We start from the raw sequence: 19461 nt of genomic DNA, 5'->3' as shown, positions 1-19461 counted from the left end.
TTATTGTGTATCGGGAGTCTCACTTTTATAATGTATGAGGCTTGTATCTGGCTCCCAGCTCCAAATAGTTGGACATCCCTGTTTCCATGACAGTGATGCAAGTTAAGTTTAATTCACCTGTTCTGGATCACCAGTCTTGGCATTGGTACTGTGGGGAGGTACCAAGCAGAGACCCTGATGCGGAAGAGTGTGCTTCCTGACAGCCTGTTCTTAATGGTAGAAATGGAGGCCTGGGAGCAGGTTACTTGTCATTTTGCCCATAGGTAGCTCATGGTCCTGACAAAAGCATATTGTTCTTGAAAATTCAGGCAGACCTTTGCTTTCCTGATGAAGTAACGTCGAGATTGGTTGCATTCAAAGCAGAGAGCTCTGCTCCACTTGAGGGAGGAAAGGAAGGGCATCCAAAGCTAGAACTCCCTGGATGACTAAAGATAAAATGAGGCAGAAAAAGGAGACTTGTAACAATTGTAAGGGTCATAATACAGCAGAGAACCAAGCTAAATATAGAACATACAGAGGATATCTAAAGAATAAGAGGGGCAAAGAGAGAGTATGAGGATAGAATAGCGGGTAACCTAAAAGGGAACCCAAACGTCTTTAATAAACAGATAAATAGTAAAAGGGTAGTCAAAGAATGGGTGGGCCCAATTAGGGACCAAAAAGGAGATCTTCTTGTGGAGGCAGAGGGCATGGCTGAGGTACTAAATGAGCACTTTGTATCGGTCTTCCCAAGAGAAGAGGATGTTGCCAATGCAGCAGTAAAGGAGGAGGTAGCAGCGATATTGGATAGGATAAAAATAGATGGTAGAAAAAAAGGATGGCAGAATCCAGAGAGCTCGACTCCACTTGACATACATGTAAAGATAAAAGCTGGGGCGGGGAACATGAGGAGATTTTTTTTTTACACAACAAGTTATGATCTGGAATGCATTCCTTAAAATTGTGGTGGAGGTGGATTCAAGAGGAACTTTCAAAAGGGATGCGGATATATACTTAAAAAAGAAATATTTGCAGGGCTACGGGGAAAGAGTAGTGGAGTGAAGCTAATTGGTTAGCTTTTTCAAAGAGCTGGAAACAGGCACGATGGGCTGAATGGCCTCCTCCTCTGCTGTATGATTCTATGTATAAAATTCAGCCACTAACTCATACCAGGTCTTCTCCAAAGTGATCTGAACTATCTATGTGCTGTTGTGCTGCGTAGAAATCTGCAATTGTATTTGTTTATTTCTCATGGCCGTGGTGGAGCAATTGCTTGTCTTTCATGCAGCGTATTCGAGGAAGGATACCTGACATGAATCAGTCATTCATGAAAGAAAGACTTATGAAATAATACTGAGCGGCCTACGGGTGGCGCTGTCCAGGGAGAGTATAAATACTCGGGCACAGGCCCAGCTTGCGCAGGACATTCTTAACAGGAACTATTGAAGGACACAACTAGACCGCCATGTTGTAAAACAGTTGATTAAAGCCTTGTTTAACGCTTAGACCAAGTGCCTAGTAGTTTTCTTACGTCACTACCATTGTATCCAGAGCTTGTGCGCTTTGTGGTAGGCTTACTGTAAACTTTTCCAGACAATTTCAGCTCCGAAACAAAATGGATAAATGTCATGTTGCTCCGAGCCAAGATTCAGTGCAGAATTTTACAGCCACAACACTGTCATGCTTCCCACAGCACACTGCATAAAGTAGAAGCAATAGTGTTCCTTCAATGGTGAGAAAATGACAAGGATACATAGGATATACGGCACAGAAACAGGCCATTTGGCCCAACCAGTCCATGCCGGCATTTATGCTCCACACGAGCCTCCTCCCGTCTTTCATCTAAATCGATCAGCATAACCCTCTATTCCCTTCTCCCTCATATGCTTGTCTAGCCTCCCCTTAAATGCATGTATATTATTCGCTTGAACCACTCCCTGTGGTAGCGAGTTCCACATTCTCACCACTCTTTGGGTAAAGAAGTTTCTTCTGAATTCCCTATTTGATTTCTTGATGACTATCTTATATTGATGGCCTCTAGTTATGCTCTTCCCCCACAAGTGGAAACATTCTCTCTCTATCCACTCTATCAAAACCTTTCATAATTTTAAAGACCTCAATTGGGTCACCCCTCAGCCTTCTGTTCATCCTTTCCTGATATGTATACCCTCGTATTTCTGGTATCATCCTTGTAAATCTTCTCTGCACTCTCTCAAGTGCCTCTATATTCTTTTTATAATATGGCGACCAGAATTGTACGCAGTACTCCAAGTGTGGTCTAACCAAGGTTCGATACAAGTTTAGAATAACTTCACTACTTTTCCATTCTATCCCTCGAGTGAACTTCTTCACAAAGCCACACTGAGGTTTAGAAACATTGGCAGGGGATTGTGTTCATGTGGAAAATATAGAGGCAGATTTATCATGAGACTTTTAAAATTGCCTAGAAAACAAATATGCTCCCTTGACAAAATGCAATAATTATTTTGTGTAACAAATGTTGTTTAATTTCTAGAATGTAATGTCATTAACGCAATAGCTCATTTTCCAACACAGATCTTTTAAGTCTTGCCAGCTGAGGTCACTGGACCAAGGATGACTACAGGCATTTTATTATGGTTCAGTTGCATTGGTGATTAAAGATGTACTTTTACATGCTTGTACAGTGTGGTTTATAATTATATACAGCCTTTTATTCAAGATCTGATTTATAGTGGGTGATGCAATGGGTTAGAATACAGGGCCTGAATCATAGCCAAATTGATGAGGAACTTCCTGTGTCTGAGGGAAACTGGGGGCAATGCAGTGGGTTAGTTTACTGCCCTTCTACATCTTGAGATGGATTCAATTCCAAGTCAAACTGGTGAGAAGAAAGTCTTCTCTTTCTGCTGCCTGTGTGAATTTTGGCAGTGTTAACCCAGCTCCAACAAATCCACAACATAGAGGAGCCTATCGTTCAGCACCAGTTGGCACAGGGCTGGCAGTTGTAAGTGTCCCTCTGCTTAAATCTCAGATGGGTATGGCATTGAGGCAATGCAAAGTTGTTTCTGACCTGTGCTGTATGCGGCCTGAAATTGCTTGATGCTGATATTAGGTGTAAAAAGCATTTAAAATTGTTCGATTTTCAATCCATGAGAAGACAAAATTCATTTCTCCCCAGCCCCCAAAAATTACGTGTATACTCAGTTTTCAAATACCTTTAATTTGCAGTTAGTTTGAAAATAATCTCTAGCTTCTCTTGAGTGTGTGTGTGTGTGTGTGTGTGTGTGCGCGCGCGTTGGGGGGGTGGGGACAGGGGTTGGGGTGGAGTGGTGTAAAATAGGGTGCAGACTCTCTCTTTTCACCTTTAAGTAAACCCTGGAAGATTTGTTATATTTGAATCTTAGTGTCAGTTGTGGCTCAGTGGGTAGCACACTCACCTCTGAGTCAGAAGGTTGTGGGTTCAAGTCCCACTCCAGGGACCTGAGCACATAAAGCTAGGCTGACACTCCGAGTGCAGTGCTGAGGGAGTGCTGCCCTGTCAGAGGTGACGTCTTTCAGATGAGACGTTAAACCGAGGCCCCGTCTGCTCTCTCAGGTGGACATAAAGGATCCCATGGCACTATTTGGAAGAAGAGTATAGGGAAATTATCCCCGGTATCCTGGCCAATATTTATCCCTCAACCAACATAACAAAGACAGATTATCTGGTCATTATCACATTGCTATCTGTGGGACCTTGCTGTGCGCAAATTGGCTGCCGCGTTTCCCACATTACAACAGTGACTACACTTCAAAAAGTGCTTCATTGGCTGTAAAGCGCTTTGAGACGTCCGGTGGCCGTGAAAGGCGCTATATAAATGCAGGTCTTTCTTTTTTTCTTAAACTTTATGTTCTGGTAAATGGATGGTGCTGGCAATAATTGGTTTTCTTTGCCTCTAATTGTTGTGCCACAGATTGAAGAGGAAAACCAGAAGAACCTGTTGAGGAAAGCCTTCGAAGTGCAGAGCCTAAACTTGCAGAACAGGCTGGAGCAGAAGTCATGGAGTCATGAGAGGACCCTGCTGCTGCAGGAAATGAGAATGTTCAAACAGAACACTTTCCTCTTCTATGTCAAACTTAAATGGCTGCTCAAACACTGGAGGCAAGGCAAGAAAATAGAGTATGGTGGGGAGGACATATTGGAGGTAGGCCAAACTCTGCATCAGCAACTCTGTACACAGCTTTTTTTCAGTCTTCAGTGTTCGCAGTTTATTGCATTGCAAGTGAGGTTTGGTAAATAGTCAAAAACTATGAGCATTTAAAAAAAAAAATCCAGCCCGATATATTCTTATATTTTGGCACAAATATACATAGTACCGTATTTCTGCTACATCAAGCATATCTAATCGGCATTTGCTTCCAATGACAATGCCTAAATCAAACAATAATATCCTGGTATGATTAATGCACTAGTTGAAGGCCAAGTCCTCCAACTGATTTACTAGAATGGTACCAGCGATGAGGGACTTCAGTTATGTGGAGAGACTGGAGTCGAGGTGTTCAAAATCATGAACAGTTTTGACCGAGTAAATAAGGAGAAACTGTTTCCAGTGGCAGAAGGGCCGCTAACCAGAGGACACAGATTTAAGGTAATTGGCAAAAGAACTAGAGGCGACCTGGGGAAACATTTTTTTACGCAGTGAGTTGTGATTTGGAGTGCACTGCCTGAAAGGCTGGTGGAAGCAGATTCAATAGTAACTTTCGAAAGGGAGTGGGATAAATACCTGAAGGGAAACATTTTTTCAGGGCTATGAAGAAAGAGTAGAGGACTGGGACTAGTTGGATAGCTCTACCAAAGAGCTGGCACAAGCATGATGCCCCGAATGGCCTCCTTCTGTGTTGTATCATTCTATGATTCCATGATAAGCCTGCCCTTGTTCCTCCTGCGACAGGACATTACTTAAGTTTACAACCATCATACAATCTCCCCAGGCTAACCACCTCTCCCACAAGAGGGTAGACGGAGCCTTGGTTTAACGCAACCCAAATTGACAGTGCACTGCTCAAATCTCAGGAGCGGGACTGCACCCCCAACCTTCTGACTTAGAGGCCAGATTGCTAACACCTGTGCCAAGGCTGAGAGACATCGATAGAGCTATCATAACATCTATCGCAGGAATGGATGCCTTGGGTTAAAACTATAGAGCTAGATATTGGGTGCCTTTGCGCCTCCTGTTAGCTAACGGGACGCGAGTGGCTTTGCGACCGGGCGCGGCGCTGGCAACGACTCCCGCCAGATTCGGCAGGAGCTTTGCGGCGGCGCTATGGCATTACGCCCCGGTCTCCTTCGCCCGGAGATCGTGACGTCATCGCCGTGTGCGTTCCCCCCAATAGTGCCCCAGACCCGAAATTGACTTTCACCCCCTGTAGCCTCGCCGGTCGAAATCACCGACAGCTGCAGGAGGGGTGCATCGAGCGGCCGGCCGCTTCGGGGGGCGATGATTAACGGCGAGGTGGCCGAGGTAAGTAAAAAAAAAACTTAGCTTTCCTGTTGAAGGTTTTTTCGTGGGTTCCTGCCCGCGTTCGATCAGCCCGGCACTCTGCTTGAGTAGGCGCTGGCAATGTTGACAACTCTGCTTCTCTCGGATTTCTTTAGATTTTGTGCTTAAAAACAGCAAGTTTCACCCCAGGCTAGGAACAGTGTAGTATGAAAAGTAGAGATCATGTTAAGTTATTCTCAGTCAAATCAAACAGAATGGAGAGAGAGCCAGCCAGAGCTCCAGATTTCCTCACAGGTGTGAAGGAATTTATTACGGAGTTACTTGAATCTTGGGTGCTGTGGACTAGATCTGGCTGTCATGAACAAATGCTGCCTCCATGTTAAATGGGATGGTTTATTTAAAGCAGTTTCCTGTGCATACCAACCTTGCTGTTCATATGTAGCAGTATGATTAATGTGGATATGTTCCATTGAAAATTCTGCTACCGGATTGTTTGAAATCAGTTTTTCTCTTGTCAAACGGCAGTGACCTTTGATAAAGGGGCTGGGTAGATTTGGCAGTGTCCAAGAAGAGGGGAGGCTGTTAACATTTGGAATGGAGATCTTCCTTCAGAGCGCAGCGATGGCAGGGATCTGGGCCCGAGGTCTGGACCTGTCCTTTTTCTTTTCTCGCAGTTGGTGGGACCCATGTTTCATTTTTTCTCTTTCTTTATTGTTCCTTTGTTTCTCATGCTTTTGTGGCACCTCTCCTGTGTCTTTTCAACCAATACCTCCCCCCCTCCCCCGACCATTTCCACTTTCTTTAGTCCTCTGCAAGTCGTCATTGTCTCACTGGTGACCTTTTATTTCACTTGTTTTCCACTTGGCAGAATGCAGGCCATTTAACACATGAGGCTCGAATTTCCAAGCCCCGTGGAGGCGGGAAAATTGCAGAATCGGGGGGCAGGAACCCATCCCACCCCCAACCTGCCTCCATGCCAATGTCCCAGGAGGTGGGTACCCGACCTGTGCTGGGAGCCGCCACCCCGAGGCAGGAAGGGGATTAGTGCCAATTAACTGCCTGTTAACAGGTAGCTAACAGGCAGTTTTTGGCCTAATCCCTATTTTTAACCCTGAAGTGTGGGCTGTCCGACGGCTCCGAACCACGCCAAGTTAGCGAGGTGGACCGTCGGGTTGGAGGGTTCAAGATGTCCGGTGTTCAGGTGAATGATGGGTGCATGAGTGCAGAGGTAAGTGTGTTTGGTGTGTGTAAAGTGTTTAAATAAGTTTTACTTACCTTTACTTACTAATGCAGGCTTCCTTCCTTCAGGTCTCGGGAGTCCCTCATCTCACCGGCACAGAAAGCAGAATGGCCGCGAGCTGTCAAAAGTTGCAGCCTCTGCTTTCTGTTCTGGAGAGATTTCTAACTGAGTCTGTGGAGAAGGACTCAAGTTAGAAGTCAGATTGTCGGTGTTTGACAGCTTCACAGAGCTGTCAAACGCTGATATTTCATCTGTCAAAAGCTTTTGACAGATGAAATGTCAATCCCTGACGTCACCTGTAACCGGGTGTCCCTTAATTGGCCTGCTGAGCCCGCGGAACTGCAACCCAAAAAGTGGGAGTCACGCCTCCATCTTGTCCCCATTGACAAAATCCAGCCCAAAAACTCCCTCTCTGTGATTGGTTCATCTGTTGGCTCTCTTCCCATTTACACCATCCTCTGCCTTTTTTTTCTCTCTATTTTTCCAACCATACTAAAATACCTGTGAAGCTGTTAGCTGGCCATCTAATGAAGGGCACGCCCAGAATGTTAGGACCGGTCTTTGCTCATTCTAGACGCTGACTGAGCTGCTGTGTATTTTCAGTATTTTGTGTCTTTATATCAGACTTCCAGCATTTGTAGTTTTTATCTTGATGAAGCTGTTGCTGTATAAGCAGGAAGGGACCGTTGTGAGCTGAACTGCTTTTACTGACAGAACACCAAGGCTCCAATACAGGACATCAAGAAGGGGCAAGGTGAATTAGCAGAGAGTGGTTAGGTGATGACCAACGTGGGTTTTAAAAAAGCTGCAGATTGTTGAGGATTGGAAATACTGAGGGAGGGAAGAGAGTTCCAGTTACGAGGGTTGGGGAAGAATGGGCTCAGGTAAGAGACAATCGGGGTGAAATGGTGGACGTGGGCGGGGCTGCCCGTTATACGCCCCTCCGGATAGCCAGTGCTATTGAAATCAGTGGAGCTGAATATCAGGCGGCCGATGCGATCGATTCCACCCATGCCCAATTTGACCCCCAAGGTACTGAGTCCCAGGGAGTAACTTCTTGAGAAAGGGCTGGCGGTGGAGAACCTTATCCGCTGGCAACATGTAGCGGACAATCGCGGGCGGGCACACTGTCCAGGCTTTTCTGGTCATTCAAACTTCCTCAGTACGTCCCTCTTCCCCCGCTGCAACCTCTCTGTGTTAAAATCAAGGGGCCAGTTTCCCAAATACGCGCTGGCGCCAGGGAACCTCGCCCACTGTCAGCGGGTGCACTGCCTGCCATTTTCCGATGGACACTGCTGGTGGGGACAGGTTCCCAGCCACCAGCGTGTACTCAGGTGAATTAGCCCCTTGATTTCGACTCACTGAGGTGGTAGGGAGGAGGAAGAGCGCGTTGGGCAACATACATGGAGCTTAGCAGGAAGGCAAGAGAAAAGCACAGTTGTAAATGTTTCTCAATGAGGAAGGGGCATAATCCAGCTGTTTATTTCTGACAGATGATGTGTTAAAATACAGGTGTTATAATAACTTGTTTTTACGGTCTACAGCATTTACACTTATGCTTGCAGCTGGATAAGTCAATGACATAGGGTGCTAGTGACAATCAGTCGAGAGCAATCATCTAGTGATGAGATTCACTGTTAACACTGGACAGGGGTTTCGGGACATTATGAGGCTACGAAAGCTGGCTGAAATCACCAGGGTGGCCAGGACAAAGTAGTTCATTTGACAAACAGCCAAATGCTCAAATTGGGAAGACTGTACGGTTGGTATTCTGGAGGCATGAGAATAAAATGGGCCGAATGATCCTGTGAAAGTTCGCCAGCTCTTGTTTAGCCAGTTTACATCACCATTTGTTTTCAGCCACTAGAGCCAGACACCTGACTGACTTGCAGCAAGCACCAGACCACTGAACAGAAGGACACGAGAGCAAAATACTGCAGACGCTGGAAATCTGAAATAACAACAGAAAATGCTGGAAATACTCAGCAGGTCAGGCAGCATCTGTGGAGAGAGAAACAGAGTTAACGTTTCGGGGAGGAAGATGTTGGCTTTCAGTGAGAACACCACAAATGTTCAAGGATATTTTACATTAAAAAAAAAGCTGTGTCACTGAGGGAATGTTTGAGAGAAATTAATGTTTATCCCAGCTCTATCGAATGTAAGCTTCCATGGTTAAAATTTCAACAACTTGTTTAACACGCGATAATGTGTTTTCAGTTTGAACAGATTGAAAACCTGCCTGAATTTAACCTGCTTCTTGATCAGAAAGAGCTGGACCCTGACCAAGAGGACAGTGGGTGCGTGCTGTCTGAGTACTCCCAGCTTTCCTCTGTCGAGAGTGATGACCATAGACCGCAGCTGCAAACAAAAGAGTTACTTCAACACCAGAAGCAGGTGTGTGTCACCATATCGTTGTGGGTCATCATCTGCTGTATTTTATCCTTTCGCCCTCTCGAGCCTCCCCCACACGCACACTATTCCTCTCCCATTCTCTGCCACTTAAATCAGTTAGAATTTTTACATCGCTCTTCAAAAAGAACCAGTTGATGAGGCTGCGTGACTTTCATTATCAGACCAGTGGACGGCTATTAAATAAATAAAACTATACCAGCCCCTTTCTGCAAAATGAGAAGTGTGCTGCTTCCTTAAAATTAAAATGCTTAGCTTGAGCATCGTTGTTGGTATAATCTAACTAGCGGTTCCATGAGCTCCCCTGATCCTCTTACCTAAGAGCGCTAACAGTCTTCAGCAATTTGTCTTAATTCATTCCTTTTATATGTCCAAGCCGCCTGAGCCATTTTTCAGTGGTTAGGTCCTCTACTTGTTGTGCTCAGGCCAAATTTCTTTCATATTATTATGCTGTTTCTAAAGTCTCCCGATGATTGCACTCTAAAAGTAATCCATTGCTCTTTGAGACGATTCCACAAAGTGGGAAGGCACAGAGTTGATTATCCTATTTGGGATACAGTACAGGAAACTCTCTTTTAACTGGCACCTAAATATCCGGAAATCTCTCTTAACCGGTAAAATTCAGGAGTAGGTTCAGGTAAGTTTTACTATATATTAGTGGCCGTGTAACCGGGATTCCTGGATCTGTGGCCGTGTAACCGGGGTTCCTGCACCTGTGGCCGTGTAACCGGGACTCCTGCACAAGTGCCGTGTAACCGGGGCTCCTGCACCTGTGGCCATGTACGGGGCTCTCGTACCTTGGTAAGTATACCTCTCTGTAATCCGGACTTTTTGATCAACCGGCACCACGCCGGTCCCGTCGGTGCCGGATAAAAAAGAGTTTCCTGTATATGAGTAATTTGAGATGTGACATGTGGTAAGTGTGGCAGGCCTGGGAGGAACAGGTGACATTGGACCTATGGTTTCCAAAGCTCTCCACCGTGTAGAGATGTTTCCGCTTGTGGGGGAGACCAGAACTAGGGGCCATAAATATAAGTCACTAATAAATCCAATGGGGAATTCAGGAGAAACTTCTTTACCAGAGAATGTGGAACTCGCTACCACAAGGAGTAGTTGAGGCAACTAGCATAGATACATTTAAGGGGAAGCTAGATAAACACATGAGGGAGAAAGGAATAGAAGGGTTTGTTGATGGGGTGAGATGAAGAAACATGGGAGGAGGCTCATGTGGAGCATAAACACCGGCATGGACCGGGTGGTTCGAATGGCCTGTTTCTGTGCTGTAATTACTATATAATAAGAGGCATAATCATGACAGGCATATACTGCTGTGTTAATGTTTCCCATAAACCCAACATGGAGCATCCTGTACCAGCAAAACAGATTATTTAGCAAACTGGGTGAGAATTCTTTTGCAAGCAGTGATGAACATGTCAAGTGATGGCAAACCTAGGACTGGAACGAATGCCTTGTCACCTGGTCGGGGGGGGGGGGGCGTGGTGGTGGGGGGGGAGAGCAGATGGCACTGCATGTTGGTGTTCAATCACGAGAAAGTTGAATATAGGCATAGAAAAAGAGGACAGCTTTTGTCAGCAATCGCATCTTGTCATTTAGTTTTGCTGTGGATTTATCATCAGAATGAGCCTAACCTTATAACTTGTCGTGCGTCACTTTGGAAACATGAGCAATGACAGATGGGTCTTATCAGCCGGTGCTTGGTGGCTGTCAGTCATTACCCTTCACCACTAATGTTCCCATTATAGTTCATTAAGGTGTATAGAGCAGAGTGGATTTGGTAAATGGTTTTTGAAGCAGGTGCCAAGGGTGCCCACTCATCATCCTGTGGAGAAAGGTAGAACCATCTTCACTCACTGAATATTTAGAGTTTTTATTAAACGCTGCGTACAGGTTGCTGTGTGAAGTCATAGGGACTGCCGTAAATACCACTGTGGAGTCAGATCATAAGAACATAAGAATTCGGAGCAGGAGTAGGCCATACTGCCCTTCGAGCCTGCTCCGCCATTCAATAAGATCATGGCTCATCTTCGACCTCAACTCTACTTTCCTGCCCGATCCACATATCCCTTGATTCCCTAGAGTCCAAAAATCTAACTATCTCAACCTTGAATATTCCCAACGACTCAGCATTCACAGCCCTCTGGGGTAAAGAATTCCAAAGAGTCACAACCCTCTGAGTGAAGAAATTCCTCCTTATCTTAATCTAAAATGGCCGACCCCTTATCCTGAGATTATGTCCCTCTAGTTCTAGAGTCTCCAGCCAGGGGAAACAGCCTCACAGCATCTACCCTGTCAATCTCCTTCAGAATCTTATATATTTCAATGAGCTCACCTCTCATTCTTCTAAACTCCAGAGAGTATAGGCCCAATCTACACAATCTCTCCTCATAGGACAACCCTCATCCCAGGGTGATCCTCCGATCAGCAGCTTTATACTGGCATAAAACTTTTTGAAAAATATTTATTTTGAGTCATTGACATTCCATTAACACCAGTTATTATTTCAAGCAGTTTCACATGTTTTAAAGGAAAAATAGGGAGAAGCTAAATCTCTGTCCTATCAGTCACACTCCACCACGCCCCCCCCCACCCCCACGTTCCCATCCCCATCCCCAAATCCCAGTCCCAACCCAGCAAACAGTACGAATTCAATCCAGAGCCACCACTTGTTTAAAAAGTTGTATCCACTTTTTAAAAATTATTTGTGCCGCAGCATTAAGCCGCAAATTTAGCTCTTTGTGTATCTACCCGCTGGTCTGCATTTTTTTTTTAATACCAATTCTCTCTGGGCCCAAAGGGCTAAAGCAGAACCAGCCAAACTCTACAGGCAAGGGAGCTGGAAAACAAGCACTATGTTTGTGTGCTGATTGTGCACGTTTCCATTATCACTGAGGGGGGGATCCAATTACGGGCAGACTGCTAATATTGGCCAACTAATCATATTGTCAACTCAGTTATATAAAACTCTTTGTATTAGGAACCTACATTCTGAGGAAAGTTTAAGGAAATTGAGGTTGTTCACTTTTAAAAAGAGACTTTGAGGTGACCAAATTTCAATTTTGAAGATTATGAAGGAAGTTCAAGCAAAGTTGATCCATGCAATTGTTCACTATAACAGAGGGTTCAAATACTAAGGGACATTAATAGTAAGAAAAGAAACCTTAATACATAAAATATATAACTTATGGATTAACCAACTCCAAGTCAATTTTAATCGCTCTACCCCTGGCGGCCATGCCTCCTCTCCAATGCCCTTTCCTCTCCAAAGTCCTTGAACATATTGTCGCCTCCCAAATCCGTGCCCATCTTTTCCAGAACTCCATGTTTGAATCCCTCCAATGCGGTTTCCGCCCCTGCCACAGTACTGAAACGGCACTCATCAAAGTCACAAAATGACATCCTTTGTGACTGTGACAAAGGTAAACTATCCCTCCTCGTCCTTCTCGACCGGTCTGCAGCCTTTGACACGGTTGACCACTCCATCCTCCTCCAACGCCTCTCCACCGTCGTCCAGCTGGGACTGCACTCGCCTGATTCCATTCTTATCTATCTAATCGTAGCCAGAAAATCACCTGCACCGGCTTCTCTTCCCGCTCCCGCATCGTTACCTCTGGTGTCCCCCAAGGACCTATCTTTGGCCCCCTCCTATTTCTCATCTACATGTTGCCCCTTGGCGACATCATCCGAAAACACAGCGTCAGTTTCCACATGCACGCTGACGACAGCCAGCTCTACCTCACTACCTCTTCTCTCAACCCCTCCACGGTCCCTAAATTGTCAGACTGCTTGTCCGACATCAAGTACTGGATGAGCAGAAATTCTCTCCAATTAAATATTGGGAAGACCGAAGCCATTGTTTTCGAGCCTTGCCACAAACTCCATTGACTAGCCACCAACTCCATCCCTCTCCCTAGCATTTGTCTGAGGCTGAACCACAACCATGGTGTCATATTTGACCCTGAAATGAGCTTCCGACCACATATCCATGGCATAACTAAGACCGCCTATTTCCACCTCCATAACATTGCCCGTCTCTGCCCTTGCCACAGCTCATCCGCTGCTGAAACCCTCATCCATGCCTTTGTTACCTCTAGACTTGACTATTCCAACGCATTCCTGGCTGGCCACCCACATTCTACCCTATGTAAACTTGAGGTCATCCAAAACTCGGTTGCCCGTGTCTTAACTTGCACCAAGTCCCATTCGTCCATCACCCCTGTGCTCGCTGACCTACATTGGCTCCCGGTTAAGCAACACCTCGATTTTAAAATTCTCATCCTTGTTTTTAAATCCCTCCATGGCCTCACCCCTCCCTATCTCTGTAATCTCCTTCGGTCCCACAACCCCCCCCCCCCCCCTCGAGATATCTGCGCTCCTCAAATTCTGCCCTCTTGAGCATCCCTGATTATAATCGCTCAACCATTGGTGGCCGTGCTTTCAGCTGCCAAGGCCCTAAGCTCTGGAATTCCCTGCCTAAACCTGTCTGCCTCTCTACCTCTCTTTCCTCCTTTAAGATGCTCATTAAAACCTACCTCTTTGACCAAGTTTTCAGTCATCTGCCTTAATTTCTTATGTGGCTTGGTGTCAATTTTTTGTCTTATAACACTCCTGTGAAGTACCTTGGGACGTTTTACTACGTTAAAGGCGCTCTATAAGTACAAATTTGTTGTTGTTGAGGGGCCAGGGGAGCACTTCTGCCCCTCCTGGTCCACAAGCAGTGCTGGAAAAGGCACTTACCTCGTGGAGCCAGCAGCTCCCGCCTCCCTTTCACTGCCGGGTTTCCCGACCCCTGGGAAACTCACACAGCAGCAGTGAATTTTAAATTGGGCTCCCAATTGCACGGTGGGAGCCTGATTTAAATATGTTAATAAGGCGCCCCGCCTCTCCACGACGGGACACCCGGATGGCACGATATCCGCCACCTTAAAAACGGCAACGGGTGTCTGAGCGGCAGGTTAGTAATGCGCCCATCATGGGTGTGGGTTAGGGTTAATATCGAGGCCATTGAGTCCAATGGTCTTTTCTTACTAAAGGTCATGAAGTTGTAAGAAGATACAGTCCTGGAGGACCATGTCCTCATGACAGAGCAGCATTGCCTTGTTAAATGTCATCTGCAGTCCTTTGGGTAGCAGCTTTGTTTGTAACTGTAGTGCTTGACTTAACAGGTTACAATGGATGAATGAATAGAATTTCTCATTCCTGTAGGCCACAGCTTATTAGCACAGGATGAAGGGCGATTGCCTCCATCCCAGTGTGATAGATTGGTTTCCTTCTCCCGTTTCCATTTTAATTGGTGCCCGAAAGACGGTCAGAGCAGCGAGAACATGAATTATTTTGGTGTCCAAACTGCTCTCTGTCCCTTAAATGCCCGCTATACAAAGTTTATTTACATGACAATGGCTGTTGTTGTGCTGTCGCTCAGTTCTAAACATATATGAGTCACGGGACTCAGTTTTGTAAATGTTTGTGCTGATAGTGAACACATGAAAGTTATCCTGAGCCCGTACCGTGCAGGCAGGGCAGTGTTGCTACCAAATGATTGACAGTTAGCTGAGGTTGTTTGAAGTAGAGTCACTTTAGATTCCTTGAAAGCATTTTGCTTTGCTTGCACTTCCCAGGGTTAACTTGTGATTGATGACTTCTCATGTGACTTACTCATAGTTGAAACGATGATGCTGGCACGCGTTCTACACTGATTGCAGACAGCTCAATAGCACATTGATATAGGTCACAATCTGGATAAGAAAGTTGTAAAATATAGCACTTTCTGTTGGCAAGTCTTGCACCTCCTCTCCTGAAGGAGTTGATTCCTTGCCGGGGTACATTTCAAGCACTGCCTGTCGTCTTCCAAGTACCCTAAACAAATCACAATTACTCATATTAGCCTCGACACAATATCAACTAGGGGTTGCATCACAGCCAAGCTTGATCCTGCACTACTCGGCCTGCACACGGATGCACTGCCAGGCGTCACTGGACAGCAATTAGGAGCAGGATCCCTGGTTGATTTGGTTTTCTCCTCTCCCTAACCCACAGGCACCAAGACCAATGATAGTCGCTTCTACCGTTGCCATTGTTGAACGTCAGATAACTTAGCATAGGCCGAACCTAGGACCTTCTTGGTCTGTGTGGCTTAGCTGCTGACTGGGTAAATTCTCAGTACCATCGGGAGAGCCCATGAATGCGATTCTCACTTAATGATGGACAGGAAAGTCCTCTTTTCAAAATAAAATATATTTCTCCACTGCCCACCTGAGAGTACTGACAGCACAGAAGGAGGCCAGTTGGCCATGGTGTCTAAGAACATAAGAAGTAGGAGCAGGAGTAGGCCATACAGCCCCTCGAGCCATTCAGTAAGATCATGGCAGAACTTCTACCTCAACTCTACTTTCCCGGCCTATCCCCATATCCCTTGAATACCCTTAGTGCCCAAAAAGTCTATCGATCTCTGTCTTGAATATACTCAACGATTGAGCATCCACAACCCTCTAGGGTAGAGAATTCCAAAGATTCACAATGCTCTGAGTGAAGAAATTTCTCTTCATCTCAGTCATAAATGGCCTACCCCTTATCCTGAGACTATGGCCCCTCGTTCTAGACTCTCCAGCCAGGGGAAACAGCCTCTCAGCATCTAACCTGTTAAGCCCTCTGAGAATTTTACACATTTCAAGAGCCTGCTCTTTGCTAGAGCAATCCATAAACTAACCCCACTGCTCTGCATTTTCCCCATAACCTCATATTTCCTCTACTTTAAACATTTATCCAATTTTCCCTTAACAAATGCAATGGTCTCAGCTCCAACAACACTCTGCAGAAAGAAATTTCTCCTGAAACCCCTTCTCATTCTTAATGAGAGTTTTTAATTGTTGAATCCTATATCCTGCATGACAGGCCTTGTCTCTTTGTCTCAATTTAAAAAAAAATAGTTTTCTCTCGGTTTTAATTTCCCTGTAACTGTTTAAGTCTCAGTCCTACCTTCAGCAATTCCTCTCACAGACCTTCTCCCGACTTTGCTTGTCCTTCTCCACACCTTGCTTTCATTCTGCTCCCATTGTCTGATTCATTCCAGTCTATCCGAGTGCCTGTGATACCCAGTGCTGTCCTGTGCTGCGGCAGCAATTTTGTCAAAGTTGCAGAGGACAAGTAAAACTGCTCGAGTCACGGCAGCGGAAAAGCTGATGATAAGGTTCAACCTTTCCTCCCCTCCTCTCCTGCAGTCGCTACTTTTGTGCTGATTCTAAGGGCGCCAGACGCACCTTGGTACCTCCAAATGGCCATTCCTCGCTTTGGGGAAACAAAAGTTGCACCAGCTGCTGAATGCACCTGAACGCAAACACTATTTGCACATGCAAGGGGCAATTTTAACCTGAACCGCCCGTCGGGGAAACTGTCGAGATCGGGTGCAATACTGGTATTATACCCCAACCGATTTTACCCGGGTGCAAAGCCAACATTCTACCCGACCTCAAGGGTTTCCCACCCAGTAAGTTAGGTTAACATTGCCCCCGTGGGCTCGAATTTGTCCTTGTGATCCACACTTTATTTCAACATGCAGTGTACCTGTATACAGAATTTCAGTAGATAATATGCAAAGTGAAGGGTTTACCAATTGAGGTGAGATCCTCCCATCCCATCAGCCTATACTGACAAGGCTATAGGCAGAACGTAAGCCTTTTTACAATGATCAACTGATAGATGGGTCCCTACCCCCAGGGATGTTTCAAACTTGTGCTCAAGCCATATTGTCCATAGCAGCAGCTCAATCAAATGCAATTTTACTTCAGGTTTATGCCCCTGAAGGTGTGCTTCCAACTACCGAGGGGGAAATGTCCTGTCCAGTCTCCATGCTATATGACAGAGCCTACAGCTTCCTTATGGGTCCTGAGAAAATAACAAATTCAGCTGTAGAATTAAACTGATACTCCATTCTAACATTGCAGTACACAGGAGAGCCGGGGGGAGCGAACTGATTTTTAACCGCCATAAGTGAAAAATATTGCTGAACATTGACCTGTGGATAGGCCGCATTATTTCCCCAAAAACTATTTCCCACTTGGAATGGCTACAAACGGCGATTTTAACCCTACTCGCTCAGCAGAAACCTGGCAGGTGGGCAGTTAAAATCACCCTGGGCTCTCATCTGTCCGAGAGCCACCATGTTCGCAACATCTGCAATTTTAACCCACTCTCCTGAGCAGCCAGTAAGGACATGCGCCCGGAGCCAACAGGGTCCTTCTTTACATATGTATGTTGCGGCCTGATGACATCATTGAGACCCGACTGTAACTTTAACTCAGGCCTGAGCGGGGGAATCCGCCTGGAGTTAAAATCAGGGCCAAATTTAACAAGTCAGTGTAGAATCACTTGACACAACCCACAACCAGCTTGTAACTTTGGATGTCTTTAAAAATTCCTATTGCTCTGCTTCTCATGCAACTATCATATTTTAAAGCTACAACTTTGCTTCTGATTGTTATTATGAAGCTTGTAGTGGCTTTGATGTACTTGATGCTGAGGGTACCGACGACTGGGGCACAGCTCACCGTGTATTCTGGCCATGAGGAGAGCAGCACTGGAAGATCGTGAGGTGAGGGGGTCCCTGTCAGAATTGCTAAGTTATTTATTCAAGGTCACTGTGCAACCTCCCTTTCCTCCAGCCAAATAGTTTTAACCTATTAACAAATTGGATCCAGGCAAAGGAAGCATGATTCTATTGAACCCACGGGAGATTCGGCCTAGCTGGCTGAATTCCCTGGCTTGGCAGCGGTTGCTCTGACTCACTGCTCCCCATTGTTTACGAGCAGTTCTAACTGCATCATTAGACACATTTGGGACCCGGGGTATAGAGTAGCTGGTACGCCATTGGCTTTCAAACTGGGGTCCGCGAGAGAATCGCAAAGGGGGCCCATGACAGCATCAGTCACGTCCTGTCTGTCTCACCTCATCTCCGTACTTGTCGACTTAATAGTTGCTGTGTTCAGATAAAGAGAAACATTTTTCTGCAAAGATAGCAATGTTTTCAGAAGTTAGCACAGGGGTCCCCAGGAATGCATCATTATTTGCAGCAGCTACTTCATTCAGTAAAAGCAAGAATCATCAGACGCCATTGCTTCATCAGCAGCCATAAGTAGCGCTGCATTATATATAGTGGTAGCACTTTTACCTCTGGCTCATAAGGTTGTGGGTTCAAGTCCCACGCCAGGACTTAACCTAGGATTGCCAAATCTCCAGGATTTCCCTGGAGTCTCCAGGAATTGGAGTTTAATCTCCAGGGCACTGCTGCGAGCAACCCCGGGAGAAAAATCACAGTGGCAATAAAAAATTATGTTTTTTAGAGACTTTTGTTTATTAGTTTTAGAAATATTGGGAATGGGAAAAAAGGCTGTTTGACTGGGTGAGGCGGTTGGAGGTGGGAGGTCATGTGATGTAACCAGCAAGAATACATCCAACCAGAGTTGGCAATGCTAATTTAAGCACATAATCTGGACGACACGCCAGTGTAAAACTGAGGAGATGCTGGATTGTTGGAGGGGCTGTCCCTCAGATGAAATAATCCGAACTACAATCTTTCTGTTCAGAATGATGTTAAAGATCTAATGGCGCTATTCAAAAAAGCACAGGCAGTTCGCCCAGTTCCCTGGCCAACATTAATCCCTCAACCGACGCCACCAGACACAGATTATTTCATTGGCAATTTTGATGTTTGCAAAACTCCTGTTACATTTTACTATGCAAGTCATTGTACTTAAAAGTAATTTTTTTTTATTCATTCCTGGGATGTGGGCATCGCTGGCAAGGCTATCATTTATTGCCCATCCCTAATTGTCCTTGAAAAGGTGGTGGTGAGCCACCTTCTTGAACCGCTGCAGTCCATATGGTGAAGGTACTCCCACAGTGCTGTTAGGGAGGGGGTTCCAGCGACAATGAAGGAACGGCGACATATTTCCAAGTCGGGATGGTGTATGACTTGGAGGGGAACTTGGAGGTGGTGGTGTTCCCATGCACCTGCTGCCCTTGTCCTTCTAGGTGGAAGAGGTTGTGGGTTTGGAGGTGTTGCCGAAGAAGCCTTGGTGAGTTGCTGCAGTGCATCTTGTAGATGGTACACACTGCAGCCACAGTACGCCGGTGGTGGAGGGAGTGAATGTTTAAGGTGGTGGATGGGGTGCTAATCAAGCAGGCTGCTATGTCTTGGATGGCGTCGAGCTTCTTGAGTGTTGTTGGAGCTGCACTCATGCAGGCAAGTGGAGAGTATTCCATCACACTCCTGACTTGTGCCTTGTAGATGGTGGAAAGGATTTGGGGAGTCAGGAGGTGTGACACTCGCCGCAGAATACCCAACTTCTGACCTGCTCT

The 19461-nt window shown here is 45.8% G+C and overlaps 1 protein-coding gene across 6 annotated transcripts in view; it reads left to right on the top strand.

The window, feature by feature from the left end:
- mtcl1 (microtubule crosslinking factor 1) overlaps window positions 1-19461 on the top strand; it is a 243273-nt gene that overhangs the window by 148538 nt on the left and 75274 nt on the right. For all 6 annotated transcript variants that reach the window (XM_085992382.1, XM_085992380.1, XM_085992383.1 and 3 more), the window contains 2 exons: window positions 3915-4145; window positions 8899-9075. In XM_085992382.1, coding sequence (XP_085848508.1) covers window positions 3915-4145; window positions 8899-9075 — 408 coding nt within the window. The remainder of the gene's footprint in view (window positions 1-3914; window positions 4146-8898; window positions 9076-19461) is intronic.

The sequence above is a fragment of the Somniosus microcephalus genome, chromosome 7, assembly GCF_052327205.1.
Source record: "Somniosus microcephalus isolate GS21.2 chromosome 7, FLI_Smic_1.0, whole genome shotgun sequence".
Lineage (NCBI taxonomy): Eukaryota > Metazoa > Chordata > Chondrichthyes > Squaliformes > Somniosidae > Somniosus > Somniosus microcephalus.
This window is presented reverse-complemented; position numbering and strand designations above follow the sequence as displayed.